Source organism: Verticillium dahliae, genomic scaffold (assembly GCF_000150675.1).
Source record: "Verticillium dahliae VdLs.17 supercont1.21 genomic scaffold, whole genome shotgun sequence".
NCBI lineage: Eukaryota > Fungi > Ascomycota > Sordariomycetes > Glomerellales > Plectosphaerellaceae > Verticillium > Verticillium dahliae.
The window spans coordinates 475,665-495,742 of NW_009276924.1; the positions used below are offsets into that span (position 1 = coordinate 475,665).

Below are 20,078 nucleotides of genomic sequence, written 5' to 3' on the forward strand. Positions count from 1 at the left end.
TTCGAACCTGAATTGCCTATAGCTACTATAGTAGTTTCACTAGCACTAGACTCCTCTAGTAGCTCTCCTAACCCCAAGGAAGGCTAGTCTACGTTAGAAGCTACCCCTATAAATACTAAATTACTTTCTACGTAATATTTATAGGCGTTAAGGGTAGAGAATAGACTATCCTCCGTATCTAATTCCTAGATACCCCGACGAAACGCCTCGTTATTACGTTCCTTTACTTTCTTCTTAATTTACCGAATACGTTATAGGCGATTCACGGTATACGATAAATCTTCTTATAATTTAGCTAGCGCTTCTTCCGTAGCCTCTTTATTATCCTCTAATTTCTTCTTAGTCTTCGAGAGACGCTCGATTAAGCTACCGTTAGCTATAAAAACACTAATTAAAAATATAATATTTACGAGAAGACGATACTAAGATACCGTTATATTAACGACCGCGCTTTATATACTCCCTATATCGCGTAGACTTCTCCGATATACGATATTTTAGGCCTTTCCGGAAATACTAAGTATAAGGTATATTAGCGTTAGAACCCTTCGACTCGATTGAAGACGTAAGGTTAATACGCTTAACGGCTTTCTTTAATAAAGGTTTTCGAATACGACTAGATATCGTATCGCGGTTAGTAAAGAAGGGAAGTACGGACTAACTAAGCCTAGGACGGGACCTATTACTTATAGCCGTTAGGATATCGGCCTAGAGGAGGAGCATTATGTAATAACTAAGGGTCGAACGACGGGCCGTAGGTAGCCCCGCGTTAGGATAACTAGGAACGACGATAAGATAAGGACTGCTAAGGAACTAGTTACGTAATAGGATCACTAGGTATAGTGATCCTCGAATAATAGATTATTAATATATTAGGATTACGGTAATCCGTGATCTAATATAATAGGATTATAATATAATAGTGAGCTATCTAATATAAGCTTATTACCTAATAATAAGGATAGGATGGATAGGTATATAAGGATGGGCATTCTATACTTATAGATATATTCTTTCTTACGATAGTGATTAATCTAAGTCTTACTTTATATTCATTATAACGAGTACGTAACGCTTTACGATACTATATCGTCTTAGAGTCATAACCTAAGCTTCTGCAAACAGCAACCCCAACCCTCTGACAGTGTTCCCCCTTCGGAAGCTGCCAGGTCGTAACACTACTTTTATTATTATACTACGATTATCTTAGTCTTATATTTTAGCCTTCTTAATAGCTTCTTAAATAGTAGCTATCTATCTTCTATAGCTAGATATCCTTATTATAATCGAAACTCCTTTAGATAGTCCTAATATCGCTCTAGGGCTATAAGTATACCGTCTAGCTTCTTAATCCTATATATCCTCTATCTATACCGTTCTAATATCCGGAAAGGCCCCCTTTATTAGGCTTCTAGTTTTAGTAGTTTACCTTCCTAGATTAGTATTACTAGTATACTAGTAGTAAATAGCTATATAGTCCGGGTTTAATGCTTAGTAGTAGTAGCTCTCTCTCTAGAAGTATAGTGAATATTATCTCGATAGAACTCTATTCGGGCTATCCGTACCTCTATAGTATTAGCCTAGGAGGACGAGCTATATTCTAGCCTCTAATTAGGTCTAGTTATAATTACTAATAGCGATATCCTAGATAGGGATAGGTATTATTATTCTACGTTACTAATTAATAGTATCCTATATATAATCTTATATAGTAAGTAACCTATTATAGCTATATACCTAGAGTTTAGGGCTTTAGTATACTATCGATAGTCTAGGTCCTAGTCTATATAGCTAGCCCCTATATAGTTTATTACCTATTATATTAATCGGTTAATTACCTCTACTATATTAAAGCTTTTATATAATTAAGCTAGTCCTAGAATTACGCTTACGCCTATATAGGCTAGGCTATCTATAAATTCTATAGCTATAAAGGCTAATCTAGTATTCGGGTAAAAAGCTAATAGTAATATTCTAATCTTAGCTATCTAGGATAATATAACCCTAAGTATCTCCGTAGCTATAGTCCCTATCGTTAGAAAGGCTTAGGTAAATCTACTAAAGTAGTCTACTATTACTAGGATATAGTAGCGGCCTCTATTAGTAATAAGAAAAGGTCCTAGGTAATCGATACCTATAAGTTAGAATAGTTTACTAACCTATATATCTATAGGAGGAGCCTTTAGCTTATTAGGCTAATATTTTATATATATCTAATAGCTAGCGATATAATCGATAATATCTAATACTATACGAGGCTAGTATATTAAAGCCGTTAATTTCCTTCTTATAGAGTTAGGCCCCTAGTAGCCTATATCGTTATATACGGCCTTTAATACGTTTACTATTTCGTTCTTAACTAAATATAGCTATTATAGGCTTTTACCTATATAATAGAGGAGTTTCGTATTCTCGATCTTAAAATAAATAGCCTAGGAAATAATAGCCCTCTTCTAGTATTTATTCTAGGTACTATTAATTATAATTAATATTAGGAAAGTAATAATATCCTTATATTATTAGGATTTTATATACTTACCTATCCCTAGGAGTCTAAGTATAGTATTCGATATATACGTAGATAAAATGCAACCCCCTAATTACTTTATATCTAATAGAATTCCTAACTTAAAGTCCTAAACTAGAGTATCGGACTTAGCTCTCTAAGATATATAAGGTTATAAGCTAATTAGATAGCTTAGGGATACGATATCCTATACTAGTTACTAGGTAGCTTATCGTTCAGCTTTATACTTCTCTATAGCTTATTATATTAAGTCTTAATAGCCTCTAGAGCTATCCTTCTAGACCTATATACTATTATCGTCCTAATATCCGAACTAGGATAGGTTATTATTATATTTAACTAAATCGAATACTATCCGTGAGAGGGCATCTACTACTTTATTACGTTCCCCTAAGATATATTAAATTTCTAGGTTTAATAGCTATAATTTAGTTACTTACCGAGTATAGATATTATCGTAATAGCCTAATAATAGGAACTATATAAGTAATTAGTAATTAATATAGATAGTTAATACCTTTTTAGTATAGAAGTAGTATTAATATCTCCTATAGAATTCTATAATTATATATAGTTCCTACTTATAAGTACTATAATTTCGCTATATCTTTATAAATAGGAATATATTATATAGGAGCGGCTTATCGATACCTCCCTAGATTTATATAATTACGTAGCTAGTACTAAATCTAGAAGCGTCTATATACATCTTAACTAATTCCTTAATATTATATCCTTATATCTTAATAGCTTAAGCGTATATAGTCCTTAAAGTAGTAAATATTATAGATTTAGCGTTATTCTACTATTACGTAATATTCCCTATAAATCTATAAAGTAATCTCGATAATTCTATATAGTTATATATCTAGCGCCGATATAGTCCTAGGGCTCTAAGGAATAACCTAACCTATATCTAGTCCCGTAATATAGGCTACTTACTAAGCTTCTTTATATATTCTAGCTTTATTATTATCCGACCGTTTACGCTATAGTTCTACCTAATAGCTATAATTAAATCTAATCTAAAGCGAAGTTTCGAGAATAATAGCTTTAATATTAATTATAATAGATATAGTAGTAAATAGTACTTTAAGAAGATCTATTATTTACGGAAATCTATATACGTAACGAATATATTATCGAAATAGTTAATAGTTAGGGCTAGTCCTCTAGGGTCTAGGGGTATTATTATTAAGGGTTTAGTATATAGTCTAGGTATAGGCTTAAGCGCTATCTTTATAGCTTCTATTATTAAGTAAGCTACGGTCTAAGACCCCTATAATATCCTAGTTAGTTATAGTTATAGGAATCTATCTATAATGAACGTAAATACTAAACGAGAGTCTAGGTATACTCCGATAGACTAGTAGGCGTACTTTAGGTTAAGTACGCTATATAAGCTAATCTACGGGTCCGCTAGCTTATTATAGACCTTATTTAGCTAGGTAATTAATATCCTAAATATCTCCTCGATTATATAGCTATAGTTAAAGGTAAGTCTACGCTCGGCTTAAGGGTCTACCTCCTATCTAGACTTAATTACTAGGATTAGTTCTACTCTCTAATCCGATAGGGCATTATTTATTAATAATATAGACTTATATATACCCGCCTCGATACTATCCTAGATTAGTTTATATAGCTAGTATTACTCTATTAATATTCGATATTTCCTAGGGGACCTATTCTATAGCTATATTCTAGGTTTTAAGTATACGTAGTATTTATATAGGTCTATCGGTAGGATATTATATATTAAATTTATAATAAGCCCGTAGTAGGTATATAAGGTCCTTATTATATCCTCTTATAGGTTATCTAGTACTAGTAGCCTAAGCGTATATCCTAAGTCCTTAATCTACTATATAATAACTCCTATAAGCGTAGTTTTATCTATTAGTAGGCGGTCTATATACTATTTAGTCGGGAAATATAGACTTAGATAATATTCTATATTAATACCCTTAAGGGTAGTCCTCTAGAGCTCCTTATTTAGGTCTAGTTCTATAGCTATAGTTAAGGAATATACTCTTAAATAGTTAGTCTCTATTAATAGTTAGCTATTTTAATAATAATATAGGCCTTTTACCTTTATATATAATATATTATTATATATAGCTACCCTTAGAGTATAAAAATATAACTATACTAGGTAGGTTCTAGTTAAGTAATTAAATCCATTAATAATATCGTCTAGGTATAGTTTTCCGACTTATCTAGGTCGAGTAAATAGGATTAGTTTTCTAAATTAGATTAAGCTTCTATATCTATATCTTTAGTATTATTAAAGTTGCCCTAGTTATTAGCCGATAAATCGTTAGCGTTAGTATTACTATCTAGGTCTTAGTATAGTACTATTATACTCTTAAGGTCTAATAGAATCCTCTATCTTATAGAAGGTTAAAGTCTAGGGCCCTATAGCGCTCTAGCTTCCTCCTTTCTAGTTAAGTTATTAATTATTAATTAGCTATTCCGAATATCTAAATAGGCGTTTACTTCCTAGAGCTAAGGGAGGCTTAGTATTAGTTATATTCTATAGGACCTATAAAAATTAGGTCTAATAATAGCCTAGATATCCCTCTATAGGCTATCTACTATAGCTTTAAGGATAACGAATTCCTATATAGGGGTTATATTCCCGTCTAATATAGTAATATATAGCCTTCTAAGTCTTATTAATAAGAGATTATATTTAGGGATCTAGTAGAAGTTAATAATAGTTAGGGAGATTATATTAACTTTAGAACCTTAATCGGCCTATATCGAGTTAAGTAGTATAGGGAATCTAATTATCTTACCTCTAACTTTAGCTATAATTATATAGTCTACTTAGTAGGGTCTAGTAGCTATATATAGCCTAGGTATTATATCTAGACTTATTAGCCTCTAGAATCTAGGGGGTAGTCCCTCGGCTTCTAGTAAACTTAATATAGTATATATCTTAGATATAGCTCTTTTATAGGTAGCGTATTTACGGAGATACTTAATCGTATCTAGGGATATCTATATAATCTCTATAAGGTTTATTTAGGTAGTAAACTTCTTAAAAAAGGCTAAGTAGTTAAAGGGAATAGTACTATCCTAATTAACGATAGGGGCTAACCTATCCTATTAGGGCTTCCTAGCTTTACGGCTAGTACGAGTCGTTAATCCTCTATTCTAGGCGGTTGCCCTTAGGCGTATAGCTATTATATTAGCTAGGTCCTCTAGTAATACTCCTCGATAGAACGGTTAGGGTTAATTAGGTAGTAGTACCTATAACCTAGGTATACTAAATTCTAATCTTATTTCCTTAGAAGTAATTAATAAACGGGCTTTCCGTTTCTTCTTAATTAATAGTCTAATAATAGTTAAGAATATTTATATTAAGGTAGAATCTAAAATATCTTTAATTATTTTAGGTTTAGCGTAAATAATCTCGTTATTAAACTTAACGCTATATAAATAGGAATTAATTATAGCGCTTATATCCGATAGAGTAGTATTATTATCCTAGGGTTAAGCTAGGTTATCGTCTCCGGAACTAGAAGACTTAACCTTTATAATAGTACTTACCTTTATTAGCTATATAGTAACGTCCTCTAGGGTTAGGCCTATACTTATAAAAGCTATATTAGATATAATACTCTAGGCTTCGATACCCTTTTAGCGTAGGATATTTACTTCCTATTACTAGAGTTATATAGCTATAGGGTTATACTTATTAATAGGTAGGGTATATCCCTTAATATTATAAGTATAGTATATTACCCTTATATAGCTATTAGCTCTAATTAAAGATTATATTTTATTAATAAAGGGGTTAATTAATTATAGTAGCGATTAGCGGCTATCTTAATTTCCTTTATTCTATTATTATTACTAGGGTACTTAAGCTTAGGGGTATTATTAATAGGATAGCTATATTAGAGGCTTAGAGGTAAACGATCCTTATTAGCCTATTTATTAAGGCTTATAGTATAGGCTTAGCGGGATTTAGTATACCTAAGTAGTATACTTAGTGCTTTAATATCTATTTACCGAATTAAGTATTATTTATATAGGAGTAGGAAGGGCTAGCCTTTAAGTAAAGTTCTAGGCTTAAGTAAGGTTAATTAGCTAATATTATATAGGAGCTTATTTCTATAATATCTAGATCTATTAAGGGATAGGGTAAGTAACTCTAGTAAATATAGTAATTACTAATAATATAGTATTATTATCTTATTAGTTATCTAGTAGTAGGAGGCTATAGAACTTAGTTAATACTCTCTTTATACTCTTACCTTATTAAGCTCGTATTATTTATTTAATAAAGCTAGTCTTAGTCTACTCTACCTAAGCTTTTATAACGAGTTTTCGATCTTTAATAATCTATCTAGCTTATTAGATAAAGGTATAAGCGTCTCTTAGACCTTCTATTTATATAGTAGACTTCTTAATAGACTCTTAGCGGAGCTCGAGGTCCTATAAACCTTATATAAATTAACGTATTACTTAGGATAAGTAATTACGTTCTAAGATAGATAGAGGTATAGCTCTTAGGTCTCTAGAGTCTCGACCTCTAGTATATCTTAGGTAGGCCTAGGCTCTAAGGTAATATCTATTAAGGGCTTCTCTAAAATATTGCTCTAGGGTTATAGGCTTATTATCGATTATATTTACGATAATAACGGGGAATCGCTCTTTTAGTAAGGTTTCTATAAGAAGAGCTTTAATAGGTCCTAGGTTAGGATAATTTAAGGTATTCTTTATAGCTACGTAAGAGTCTAAGAATATAGCCGTAATTCTATTATATAGTCGGTCTATTATTATAAGGTATTATTAAGGGTCCGGGGGTAATTATCTAATATAATTAAACTCGTATCTTAGATAATTAATCTATCTAGCTATAGACTACTTACTATCGAAAGTACTATAGTTAGTAAAGGTAGGTAGTCCTACTATAGCTAGAGGTCTAGGGGCTATTAATAATATAGTCTATCGTTGAAACTAGTTAGGACTTAAACCTTAATAGGAGGGACTTGAACCTTAATAGCTAAAAGGTGAATTTTAATAGGTAACTAAAGGTATTCTAGGGAGCTAAGGTAATAATGCTAGGGAATAGGTTTATAGTAATAGGGCCTCCATAGAAGCAACGCTATTATTACCTAGACCGTGGTCTTATAAACGAGATAACTCTAGACCTCTACTAATAGAATTAAATATGCTAGGAGATAATAGACGTATTAGTATAGGTATAGGATAGATAGATAGATTAGGAGTAAGAGATTCCCTAGAAGGTCTTATTAATGCCTAAGAGCTAGCGGACTAGGCAAGAGTAAACTAGCCTATTACTAAGGAAGTTAATATCTATAGTCCTAGGTTACGATAGGAAGGCCTAGTCGACTATCGGCCCGATTATCCTAATATTCCTACTTCTAATTCTAAGCGTACACTAGATCTATCTAGTAAGATTACCCTAGTAGTCGTCTATAACTACTATAATGTCGTAGGTATCGCTCTAAGGTAGTTATACGGATATATATATAACTAATAACTTAGGCCTACGCTACTAGGATCGCCTAATAGGGCTACGGATAGGGATATTAGTATAAAACCTATAATGAAATCCTATCGATAGGATTCTAGTAGTTTTATATATTAGCTTAGGTCGAATAGCGATGAAGGATATATATCTTTAAAGATATATTAGTTATATAGAGATAATGATATAGTTATTAACCCTCGGTTATCTAGTAGTAGTAATAGTATTATCGTGCGCGTTATAGTGCCTCTTTAATGAGATAGTACCGTAACCGGTGAAGATATAATAGTAAGGGTGAAATAGGTAAGTGATTAGATCGGAACTAATCGGAAGCCCTACTATAGTCACTAGAGATAGAAATCAATAGGAATTGCCGAGAAGTTAGCAGAGATCGTATAAGTGATAGGGGTTTAAAGTTAGTTATATTGGTTAAAATAGTGGAAGACGAAAAGGAATATCTAGTAACCCTTCAGTACTGCATGCCCTCGTCAAATGAATACCCCCGTTGCATTGCACTTCCTGTCCCGTTCTCCCACTCGCGACTCTTGTCGAACAACTTGTTATCGAAGACGCCCCACAATTGAGTTCGCACAGCCAGTGGTGGAAGGGGCTTCGGGTGATGTGGTTAGTCAGCAGATTAAATATAATGTAGCCCTGGGGGCACATCGGCCACAACCTAAGCCCAATTCAACAACACAGCACATACCAACTGTGTTGAGTGATCACAGTAGTGCTACGTAATATAGTACTTGCTGACTAGCCACATCACCAGCAGTCCCTTCCTCCACTCGGCGAGCGCAAGCGCGGGGTTGCCTCACGACCCAAGGCAGAGCAAGAGCGTTTGGTCACTGACTAAGCTAGAGCTTCCTCAAGCTGGGCATTTGCCAGTGCCTTCACATAGCTACTCAGTTAGAAGTCACGGCGTGCACATCACCGTCCTGAGTCGTGCGAGGGCAACATCACGATTCCTTTGCCATCCCACTTCATATCGGCTCCCAGAGGTGTTGTCTAGTACCGCTAAGCGACAACTTGTAGTGCCTGGAGTCTCGGCGTGCCCTCGACCGACGGCACATCCAGGGCTGACCACCAACACGGCACGACGAAAGTCACCAACACAGGGCATCATGGTTACCACCATCGAGTATCTCCTGGCCTTCCCACCCGACGGGAACACGACGGACAAGGTGTACGACAAGGCTGCCAGGAACCATGTCAAAACCATTACTGGATTTCTCACCGATCAAGGCTTCACTACTAAGGCCACCTCCGGCGAGCTCTTCCAGGTACCGTCATATGCATCCCCGCCTTCCCCGCGACGTTCATTGCCGTTTACCCAGAAAGTAACCATGAACCACCCTGCAGATCCTGGACCCCTCGATCAACTCCATCTCCTATCTTGCGGCTCTTCACTCGATCAGAAAAACCAATGACACGACGCGACCCCTGCACCGAGACAACCTCAGCCCTTACGCGCTCCGATTCTTTGAGAGTTTCAACGCACGTCAGATCCGGTATGCTGGTGATCTGTTCTCGCAGCTTGTCAATGACGTCTTGAACGGCCAGTGGTTTCCTCGTCCTCAGGCTATTGAGGCCGCTTCGAATGCGATCCTTCGGCTTGATCCTACCGGTCAAATGTTGACTTCTCACCATGTCAACCTGGTCACACTGGCAAACGACCACCAGGTCTTGGCCCCCATACTGCCTGTTATCGAGAAACCGTATGTCTTTGTTCCTGGTATGGTCAACCAAGACACCGCCGAATATCTCTGTGATCGGAACGCTTCCCCGATACAGTACATCACGCCCTCCAGTCAGCTCACAGGCACTCTGACAAGAGAAGCCATTATAAATTACGATTACCTCTGTGGGCTGATATTCTGCTCGCTCGGGCGGTGGAAGAAAGCCTATGCTGCCTTCGGCCGAATCGTCGCGTTTCCCAGCCGCGACGGCGGCATCCTTCCCACCATGTGCGACGCACACAAGAAGTGGATTCTCACCAGCCTGCTTGCCTTTGGACAGGCACCAAAACTCCCCGCGTACATCCATCCAGGCGCAGCCAAACAATACCACACTCTGAGCAAGGCCTACGCAGATTTTGCTATCCTCTTCTCGACTTACAGCGTGTCCCAGCTCATCAGCGAAGCTACCAAAGGAGCGGCAATCTGGGAAGAGGATGGCAACAACGATCTTATCAAGGAAGTTTTGAAAGGCTACCAGAAATGGCAGATTATTGGGCTGTCTCAGATCTACTGCAAACTGAGCATTCGTGAGCTCAGAGAACAGACCAAGAGTGCTGAGACGGGACAGCTTCTGGCAACAGACCAAGAAGTAGAAACACTTGTCCGTGATATGATCGCAACGGGCATGCTCAAAGGGTTCCTCGATACCGACACCAACGGCACAAGCTATCTTGCCTTCCTCCCTGATGGAGAGGTTCTCTCTGAGACGGAGTTTGCGCAAGAAATGAAGAAGGCTGTTGACAATCTCAAAGCCCTCGGCAGCATCGTTGAGACGACCGATTCGCGCCTCATGGCATCTCGAGACTACGCGAGACACATTGCACGCGAACAGAAGCGCCAGGAGAAGGAGGGGCACATGGCCGACCAAGGCTTTGGCTTTGACCAGTCCATTGAGGACGAGGACCTCATGGTCGATACCATGCAGCACGGTTAGCGTCCAGCTCAAGACTCCATCGTGCACGCGCCTCCCCCCGTGCCCGTGTTCGCTACCTCGCCAGCACTCTCGAACTTGCTGTTGGAGGACTTGTCGCCTTCAGAAGAAGGCGATGAACCTATCTATAGCGCTTCTTTCATCAGCACCCTGATCTCCATCGCGTACCCCGACTTTGACGCGATCCCAGATGACCCGGGCTTACTCCTCGGATTCGGTAGTCTCTAGGTATGAGAACGACAACGAGGGGCGAGACAAATAAAAGCACGTGGGTGCAGAGCCGTAATGTACGGACTTGATGAATGACGAAGGCAATGACAAAACGCACGGCTTCTGATAATGGCTTTGCTTATTCACAAACAACATGGAAGCGTTGTGGCTTACAAGTAGGGCGAAGGGGAACGAGGCCCTGCAGTCTCATGAAATCATAAGGGAGCCGGCGTTCGGAAACGGAGTTCTTGAGACTCCGGACAAGGTATCATGCTGAGGCAGTGTGGCACATCATCCTCTTAGACCTCTGCGAGTTTCTGCAGAGAAACGAGGGTCAGCCGCAAAACTGGTCATAGACTGGCCAGTATAGGAAACATGATGAGATTACATGAATGCGCTGTACGGCCGTGTTGAACATTGCATGTCTTGTATTGGTCATAATTGTTCAGCAAAGGAACAGCACAATACTCTTCTCGGCTTTCGCCGTTCATGGCTCATGATACACCCGAACATTCTGCTTTTTCTCTCCATAATCCAGATATGCCCCCTAGGCACGTCATTTAGTACCATGGTCAGCTGCGACGCCGTTGCCACACAAAAGCTTCAAGAACTGATGCTGTACTGCTTGATCAGTTCCGCAAGCTTGTTGCCTTCCGACTTGTATTCAACCGGCGCGGCACTACGAGCCTGGTATCGAATTCTGCAAATAACCATCAGTGTCAAAGCATCGAAAGAACCCGAGTCAGATAGAAATCTTACCTCTGGGACTCGCCAAAAGTGTCCATCTTGGCACTGCAGCGGAACGCGAGCTTCTTGCAGTTGGCTGCCTCGAAAGCGTTGGCGAGCGTTGCTTCGTCGCCGCCCTCCTTGAGTTCCATGAGCTGATCCGCAGACATGCCCATGATAGACCGGCCAACTTCGTCGAAACAGCTAAGCCACAGCTGTGATGTGTGATCGCACACGTTCACAGACATGATGTAGCGATACTCAGGCCTGTCGTGAGAGACGTCGCACTTGTCGCAGCGCCATGTACCATCATTCATGTCAACAACCTTCTTGTTGCAGCCTTCGTTACGACAAGCAGGGTACGCAAAGGTATCCTGCTTGATATAGACAATGGTTGCCTTGAGGTTGAAAAAGTCCTGCTTTTCGCCCATGCCAAGCTGCTCGTCCTTGACCTGCACAATGACCTTGTCTTCGTTGGGGCGCCCAGTGGCAGCACCCAAGCCGGAGCCCATGCTGTTGTGTGTTGCGAAGGCATCATTGCGACCAGACGAGTCATGCCAGCCCTTCAGGCGGTGAGCATCAGGAATATCAGGGTCGACGGACATGGTGCCCGACGACAAGAGACTCAGACTGCGACCGCCAAAGTCGGAAACCTTGACGCCCTTGAAGGCGACGACCGATTCAGGGCTTGCGTCAAAGCCCTGGGCAGACTTGCCCCAGATAGTGATGCGAACAGAGAAGTTGCTGTCGTCAACGAGTGTGAGTTCACGCTTCTCATATGGCTTGCCTGTAGACTTGGACACGATCTGCGAGACTTCGCCAACGTCTTTGAGTACACCGACAACGTCAACCGTCGCATCCTTCTCGACACTTTGCAGTTCCTGGATGTTACAGAAGTTGTAGCGAACCTGCGGGACGTTGGTTTGATCTTCGGCCTTCTCAATCACCGTATCTCGCTCAAAAGTGAGCTCGTAGTCGTTGGGAAGGTTGGTAAACTGCTTCTTGGCCATGCCGACCTTGCAGGGGTTCGAGATGTAGTAGACCGAGCCCTCTTGAAGGAGGTCGTAATATTGATCACACTGCTCATTGAAACCGGTCGCCTTGATTTCGCCGCTCTCGTCAAGCAGGTTGACAGAGAAGAGCTTGCCTTCTCCGCTGGGCTTGTGCCACGTCCGGATATCGGACTTTTGTGTAACGCGGGCCTTGATAGTCCATTTGTGTGCGTAGGGAGATAGTGCCTCGATGGGGTATATGTTGCTGCTGCCGTGACTTGTACCGGCGACACTGCGACTAGGAATCTGCGAGATTCTTGGTTTCTCTTTCTCTTCCTCCTTCTTTGCTCCATAAAAGTTTTGGCCTTGGATCGGCGCATTGCCTGTGTTTCCCGGGTTGGGGGCTGCGCCCTCAGGGAGGGGTTCGAAGGCCAGGGGGTCACCAATCTTCTCAGGCGTGCCAAGCTCTGGAATGACCTCAAGACCGAGGATGATGAGGATGCTATTCGTGGTGTTAGCTTCGAAATAGGTCTGACATGATTAATGTACCGACTTTTTGCCCTTGACAGAGTTGGGTTGGTACTGGGTGACGCGAACAAGGCAGTTCTTGACGAGATGCCCATCGTGAATCACATGGTTGACCTGGGTCGCCATCATGGATTGGACATAGTTGTTGATGTCGCTTAAAACAATTCGGAAACGGTCGGCCGCCCCTTGCTGTCCTGCGAGAGGCTTGATCTGAAGGCACTGTAGAACAGGCACAGGGAACCGGGTGGCAACATTTTCGGGATCGTTGAAGATGGCGCTGTGGTCACGACAGCGGTCAGTGAAATTCTAGAAACCTGTGGGTGTTGTGGAATGTCATACTCAAGAGCACCGCGTGTAATCTTTGATGCAGCAGCAGAATCCATCTTGAGCTTGCTTCGTATAAGGTGGAGGAAAGCAAGATGGGTGACTCTGGATTGAAGATGAACTATAATAAGGGTGGGTTGATGGCAAAAGATAAGGCCAGGAAACGACGCGTCGGACGCGTCCTGTTTAATGGTTTCTAGACTGAGGCGTGCTTCCCAGGAAGATGGCGGGGTCGGGCTTATGGCAGTTGTCGCCACTGTGTGACAGCTGGGGGACTTCTCCACTCGCAAGGCGCGTCGCGGGGTAGCAACGATCCGGACGTCATTTCTCCCCTCATTCGCTGTCAATGGCACTGGCCAAGTAGTAAATACCTATTGCTAGCCAGCAGGATAACTACCTAGGTACACCAGGCGACCATTGTTTCTCCTAACGTTCCTGACCCACGACTCAGCGGACTCTCAACTTCTTTTGGCGACTTTTGTTGCACTGAATCCTTGATACTACACCGTACCATACGTTTTGAACTGTTACCATGGCTGAAGCCGAGGTTGCGACGAAGGCGCCCGAGAGTGATGCTACTGCCCCTGTCCAGGAACCTGTCATTCCCGGCGACACTCCTGCTCAGACTGGACCGACCATGGGAGAACACAGCGAACATTGCGTTTCAGACCGGCCGGCTCGTAAGTTGACTTGCTGATAGAGGATTAAGGTAGTGAAAAGGGAGAGGCTCATAAGCACAGCACATGGCCAATCCGCCACCGGCGAAATCATCCAAATCAACGACACCGACGTGTACATCTCCAAGCCCGCCGACTACCCCCATGCACAAGCTCGCTTCTTGCTCCTCCTTACAGGTGGTACGGGCGTTCACTCGACAAACAACCAGATCCAGGCCGACAAGTTTGCCAGCGAGGGCTTCCTTGTGGCTATGCCTGACATATTCAACAAAGATCCGGCGCCGACGTCTTCCACCTTTGATATCGAGCAGAGCGACTCCTTCCTGGATACTATTAAGCTCAAGGTAGCTGAGACCGCCAAAAGCTTCCAGATTGACATGTGGCTTGCGCGCCATACGGAAGAGAAGGTGCTGCCTATTCTACACCGCGTCATCGACGGGTGCCGGGAGAAGTACACCGATGCCATCCAGCACGGCGACGGCATTTATGCCGTCGGCTACTGCATAGGCGGACGCTACATTCTACTCCTCGGGTCTGACAGCCAGGCCGTAGCACAGAAGCCCGCCGACGAAGAGGCTGGCCAGGTGAAAAAAGGTCCCTTTATCAAGGTTGGCGCGCTGGCCCACGGCGCATCTGTAACGCCAGACGACTTCAACGGGCTCAAGGTTCCCATCTCGCTCGTGTGTGTGGAAGATGATCCCCTGTTTCCTGAACATGTACGCACGTTCGGCGAAGACGCCATGTCCAAAGCGAACCTTGAGCACGAGGTTCGGGTCTACCCCGGAGTTCCGCATGGTAAGTGTTGTCACTTTTGCTTACGAATGACAGTCTCGTGAGTTGCTGACGCATTGTCTAGGCTTCGCTGTTGCCGGTGAATACGAAGATGCAGCCATTCGAGAGGCACAGGCTACGGCTTACCACCAAATGTTGAAGTGGGTGCAGGAGCACTAAGTAGGCAGGAAGGATCAAGTGCGCGGTGTGCGATAGCTTTTTCTTGATATTGTGAGCCCAATGAACGACTGAGGATGACCACTTGAACGTACACAACAGCTTGTCGAGTCTCTGTGAGATTCTTATCTGATGATATCTATGCCTATGGAATGGTACACACGATTTTGCCCGAGTTCTGGTTCCCCTCTAGGATTTCATGAGCTTTCTGGATCTGGTCCCACGGCAGAACGGTGTCAATGACCACCTTCAGTTTGCCGTTCTCAAAATCGGGCAGGTAGCTCTCGAGCTTCTCTCGTAGCTTTCCCTGATATTCGAGAGTCCTGCTCCGCAGAGTCGTGCCCTCAATCCGCACCCTCTTGAACAGAATGGGCCTGATGTCGACATTCTCGACTATGCCACCTCCCATCATGCCGAGCATGGCGATCCTGCCATCCCTAGCCGCGACATCAATGTTCTTGGTGAAGTAGTCGCCTCCGCCGATAAAGTCCACGACAAGGTCCACTCCGCTCCCACCGGTCGCATCCTTGATCCCCTTTGCCCAATCCTCAGTCTTGTAGTTGAAAGCCTTGGTTGCTCCCAATGTGCCCGTAATGAAAGAGCACTTGCCTTCCGTACCGGCCGTCGCATAGACTGCGCCGGCGCCGGCATCTAAGCTCAGCTGGATACCGGCGATGGAGACGCCCGAAGCGCCGGCGTGCCACAACACGGCCTTGCCGGGCTGGAACTCGCCGACAACATGCAAGGCCTGGATGGCCGTGATCCAAGTCTCGGGGACGCCAGCAGCCTGCTCCCAGGAGAGGAAAGCGGGCTTGGGCATCAGCATGCCCACGTCGACAGCGACGTATTCGGCATAGGCGCCGCCATATGCCAGACCGAAGACCTCATCGCCGACCTTGAAGCGGGAGCTGTCGGTACCCTCGTCGGCCAGGGAGTCGACGGTGCCACTAAACTCGACACCGAGAATGCTGGAAACACCAGGGGGAAGGGGATATGCGCCGTTGCGTTGGATTTGATCCATGCGATTGATGCCAAAAGCCTTGACCTTTACGAGGGCCTCGCCTGACTTGGGGGTCGGTTTAGGAATGTTGGAACTCAGGAATAGGTTCTCGCGGGGGCCTTTGCCGCCCCTGATGTCTGGACAAGCGGGTCAGACGAGGTGTCGTGATGATGCCGCCGAAGTCTCGATGGCAGGGACGTACCAATTGCTCGCATCGTGGCCGTCATTGTCACCTCAAAAATGCCAAATGAGTCGTGCGATGTCGTGCTGTTGGGTTTGCTGATCAGTGAGGAATGCTGTCTTGTTTTCCTCAGCTCTCTGATGTGGGGGGTTTTGGTGCCTCGACATCCGGTAGAGGGGGGTCATGCTTTCCTGTCGTGTCGATGACGTGCGGCTCCAACATTCCCGTCCCGTCCTGTTTGCGACTTACAAACCTAACGCCGAACCTGGGCCGACTGATCCACGAACGCATTCCGCACTCTTCCACGCTGTCGACGCCAGCAAGTGAGAAGACGGCAGATGGTCCCATTTGGGGGGGCCCAATGGACCCTCAAGCGTCGAATTGAAGACACCACATTCTTCTCAAGGTGTATGACACCAAACGAAAATCGACTCTGAACTCTTGTCCACAGCAAAGGGGCGCCTAACCGAGACACCGCGTGGCGCAAGTAATCCAAGGCTGCTGCAGAACATCATTGTGTGCAGCGTGAAATGTCAAATTGAAAAACGCTGTCGTGTTGTTCTCGGGATGCCACCATTGCTTTGTGAGGGCAATGGCGTGGAATTGGTTCAAAAGCAGGCAAGACACCTTGGACCACACTAATGTGAAGTGCTGACGACACCAACTCTGACGCAGCAGGCAGCTAGCGATAACTGCTTGGCGAGTGGCACGGCAATGGGGCAGTGATACATGTAGATAGGAGAGAGGATATCTCCCAATGCCACCCTCACACGACCTGGCTCCATTGCATCATGACCATGGATCATTCAATCTCGGGGACGCGGGGACTCGATTTCAAGGTTCACTCGCAGGTCAACTCGATGGCCAGCAACAATACGAGGCGCTCTGAACGCTGTGAAATGCTTCTAGAATTGGCAACCTCCTTACTGGTCCAATGGGGTCGGATTCGGAATCAGGGTCAGAGTCAGGCCGGGTATCATGATTCTCCCTGCCCTCGCTTTCCCCCCCTGCTTGTGGAAGTCTTGCCTGCCCGCCTTTCCGCCTTGCCAGCGCCTTGCCCGGCAACCGGGAGCGGGAACATCAAGTCAAGACACGGTTGGCTCTCGGAAAGGACAACAAAAACACGGCGACGGGGCCTGTAACTGGGGGAAGCTCTACTGAGTGGAAATTAGCTTGCGGGGCGTGGAGCGCTTTCTGGGTCGATAGTACACAATGATATGGAAAGCTCGGCTCCGTAGTTGGTGGCTCAGGAGAAGCTGATTTGCCCGTCACCAGCTCACTGGCCCCAAAAGCTTGAACTCTCACGCTCGACCCATGCGAACCAAGCCCTTTCGAGCTGAGGAGGAGTCGGAGCTTTGCCGTCTGAAGGCGCCTCCGTTTCGATGGAGCTCCTGATCTCCCGGAGATGCCAAGAAGAGGCGTCAAGGCCCGAGAAGTCATCGAGCAGAAACACCGATTGTCTGCCTTTGACTGACGATCACGGCGCGCCCTATCTTGGCCAGTGTGTTCAATGACATGCTTATTACCTGAAGCGAGGCAAAGTCATATGTAGCAAGAGCAAGAGTTCAAAACTATAGAACCTGGAGACACGGCCCGCTGAGCGGTTGATGTCCAAGCGCAGGGCCCCCTTGGGAGATCTGACCAGCACTTGAGCGGCACGTCGTCTCATACCGTCAGACCGCCAGCTTGGCCGGCTTTGCTTCCGGTCCCCCAAGCTGGGTCCCAAGCTGGGTACTGGGTGGGCTGGCAGGGCTGGCATCAATTCGCATCGTACAGCAGGTTCGGCAGGCCCAGCAAGCCTCGCCTGGAGTCCAAGAGTCTTCTCAGGTGTCAGACACACATCGGGGCGGCTTGGCAAATGGGAGACACAGGGCAGGTATTTCCGATGCACAGGCTTAACAGGGCAGGGGGCTTGTACCTGATGGGCGAGCTGGTCGCTGTTGCCATTTTTGGAGACGGCCCCAGAGAAGCCTCGAAAGGGCCCCAGGAGCAATCCACTAGGAGGGCAACGATTGGCAAGAGAAGCCCCGATCAAAGAGTCTGGACTCAGGTGATCATCGATATACCCAGTTTTCTAGTCATCGTGTTGTTGTTTTGCACCCCATTAGCCGGATTGGGATGGGGGCCTCTTTTTTTTTTCTCGTGTTGTTAAACTGGTTGGGAGATTGAGCGCAAAGCCGTCGGTGATATACGCGAGACCTGACTCGTCCGTTCACTTCTCCATGCCGCCAGCGTCTGCCCCACTGGCACTGATAGCGTTGGTGCTGGCCTCTGTTGGAGCGCCGCTGCATCATCGCACCTGGGTGGTCGTGCCGTGCCCTCCAGAGAACCATCGTCGCCGTGCAAGGTAGTTAGGTAAGGTACCTAACCTTGCTAACCTACCTTACCTTACTTTACGACCTGCCCAGGTACGCCTGGCCCCAAGTCAGCACATATGACTCTATTGAACCTTAGTGCAATCTCTGCGAGGCTCAATCTCCTGGCTCGCCACCCACACCATCCACTCCCACATCCGCCCGTCCAACCGCCCATCCAGCCGTCCAAGCCCAATCGGCTGCACGACCTGAGCGCGCCGCCCTTACATCGTTCCCATCCATCACATCTCGCCCACGACTGGCGACAGCGAGCGATGGGCGACGAACGATTGGCCTTGGACATCAAGCTGGCACATTCGAAGCACCGGCCTGCTCAAGGGATCGGGTGGGCCTGCACAGCCGCACGAAACGGAAACCAAGGTGTCTTGGTGCGATCGATAAGAATCTGCGGATGGCACCGTCAAGCCGGCCCTTTCGCCCTGGCAGAACGGAGTACAGTACATGTAACATCAGCTCCAGGAGCCATGGTTCTCATAGCCATGCATGGGTCGTTGAGCAAAGTCAGACGCGTTGGCCTTGACGGGTGGTAGAGGAGCGCAATCTGCTCAATCTGCTCGACCGCCTTGGCTGCCTTCTTGACGGAGCAAGGACGGCGGTTCACCAGCCTGTCTGCGTCGGGCTTTGTGTCCAGCGATAGGGTTCCTGCATTAGTGTGCCCCGAACCAGCAGGACAGGCGTCATCAGCTCAGGGACAGCGACTTCCGCCAGTCAGAACCAACCAGGCCGTATGCGGGACGGGCAGCCCTGCATCGACTGATGGTGTTGGTTCGTCTTGGAGGCCCACCAGGTTGTGCATTAGAGTCGTGCACAATCCTACAGTACCTAGCGGCTAGCCCGCGAGTGTACAAGTCACTTGTGCTGCTCATCCAACTGAACAGCAGCCGTCGTCTCATACGCGCGTCAAGGCACAGCAATAGCGAGCTACCATTACGGTACGCCGGGCCCAGGCAACGGACCAAGAGCACGGGGCACTACTACCGTGCTAACCAGCCGGGCCAGAAAAGTTGGTTGACGATTGCACAATGGCCGACTCGGACGGACGATGGCAGTGCCCATTCCAACGCAGGCCATGCACTGGCGACCCACAGGCGATCACGGCCGAGGCGGTACGAGTTCTCAATCTCTCGCATTGTTTGGATTGGCAGGGAAGCAGGGGAAGGCCAGAGACAAGAGAGAGATTGTGTGGTGAACAGCGCCGGCAAGAGCCCGCTTCAACAAAAACAGGGCATGTAGACAAAGGCCAATGGCGAGACTGGCAGCGCTTCCCTTACACTCCCTCCCCCCCTATTCATCGCTGACTGTCCGGGCTGGCGAGGTCTATCTCCCTGGTCTGTCAATTAGAAAACCCGAAGAGTTCATTCGACGCCACGGTAAAAATGGACTCCTCTTTTGCCGACCCAAATTAGGAGAA

The 20,078-nt window shown here is 45.1% G+C and overlaps 4 protein-coding genes across 4 annotated transcripts; 2 read left to right on the top strand and 2 right to left on the bottom strand.

Moving 5' to 3' along the window:
* Positions 1–8,976: 8,976 nt before the first annotated feature.
* Positions 8,977–10,709, top strand: VDAG_08649 (uncharacterized protein; the record flags this gene model as incomplete). The annotated part of the gene is made up of 2 exons (XM_009652958.1): positions 8,977–9,319; positions 9,399–10,709. The coding sequence occupies exons 1-2, from the start codon at positions 9,161–9,163 to the stop codon at positions 10,707–10,709; spliced, it is 1,470 nt and encodes a 489-aa protein (XP_009651253.1). The 5' UTR covers positions 8,977–9,160.
* A 613-nt stretch (positions 10,710–11,322) lies between these two features.
* VDAG_08650 (replication factor-A protein) lies at positions 11,323–13,669 on the bottom strand. The gene is made up of 4 exons (XM_009652959.1): positions 13,502–13,669; positions 13,188–13,439; positions 11,676–13,136; positions 11,323–11,616 (listed from the first exon to the last, which is right to left on the bottom strand). The coding sequence occupies exons 1-4, from the start codon at positions 13,543–13,545 to the stop codon at positions 11,520–11,522; spliced, it is 1,854 nt and encodes a 617-aa protein (XP_009651254.1). The 5' UTR covers positions 13,546–13,669; the 3' UTR covers positions 11,323–11,519.
* Positions 13,670–13,891: 222 nt separating this feature from the next.
* On the top strand, positions 13,892–15,114 carry VDAG_08651 (dienelactone hydrolase family protein; the record flags this gene model as incomplete). The annotated part of the gene is made up of 3 exons (XM_009652960.1): positions 13,892–14,166; positions 14,227–14,958; positions 15,020–15,114. Exons 1-3 carry the CDS (start codon positions 14,019–14,021, stop codon positions 15,112–15,114), a joined length of 975 nt encoding a protein of 324 aa, XP_009651255.1. The 5' UTR covers positions 13,892–14,018.
* Positions 15,115–15,256: 142 nt separating this feature from the next.
* On the bottom strand, positions 15,257–16,768 carry VDAG_08652 (quinone oxidoreductase; the record flags this gene model as incomplete). Its single annotated transcript, XM_009652961.1, has 2 exons — positions 16,314–16,768; positions 15,257–16,248 (listed from the first exon to the last, which is right to left on the bottom strand). Exons 1-2 carry the CDS (start codon positions 16,336–16,338, stop codon positions 15,257–15,259), a joined length of 1,017 nt encoding a protein of 338 aa, XP_009651256.1. The 5' UTR covers positions 16,339–16,768.
* Positions 16,769–20,078: the final 3,310 nt, after the last annotated feature.

Excerpts from the sequence above, each read along its gene's own strand:
- VDAG_08650 (XM_009652959.1), bottom strand. The coding sequence starts at position 13,545 with ATGGATTCTGCTGCTGCATCAAAGATTACACGCGGTGCTCTTGA. Across the intron at positions 13,440-13,501 it reads ATTACACGCGGTGCTCTTGA|CGCCATCTTCAACGATCCCG; the intron begins GTATGACATTCC and ends TCGTGACCACAG. Across the intron at positions 11,617-11,675 it reads ACTTTTGGCGAGTCCCAGAG|AATTCGATACCAGGCTCGTA; the intron begins GTAAGATTTCTA and ends GGTTATTTGCAG.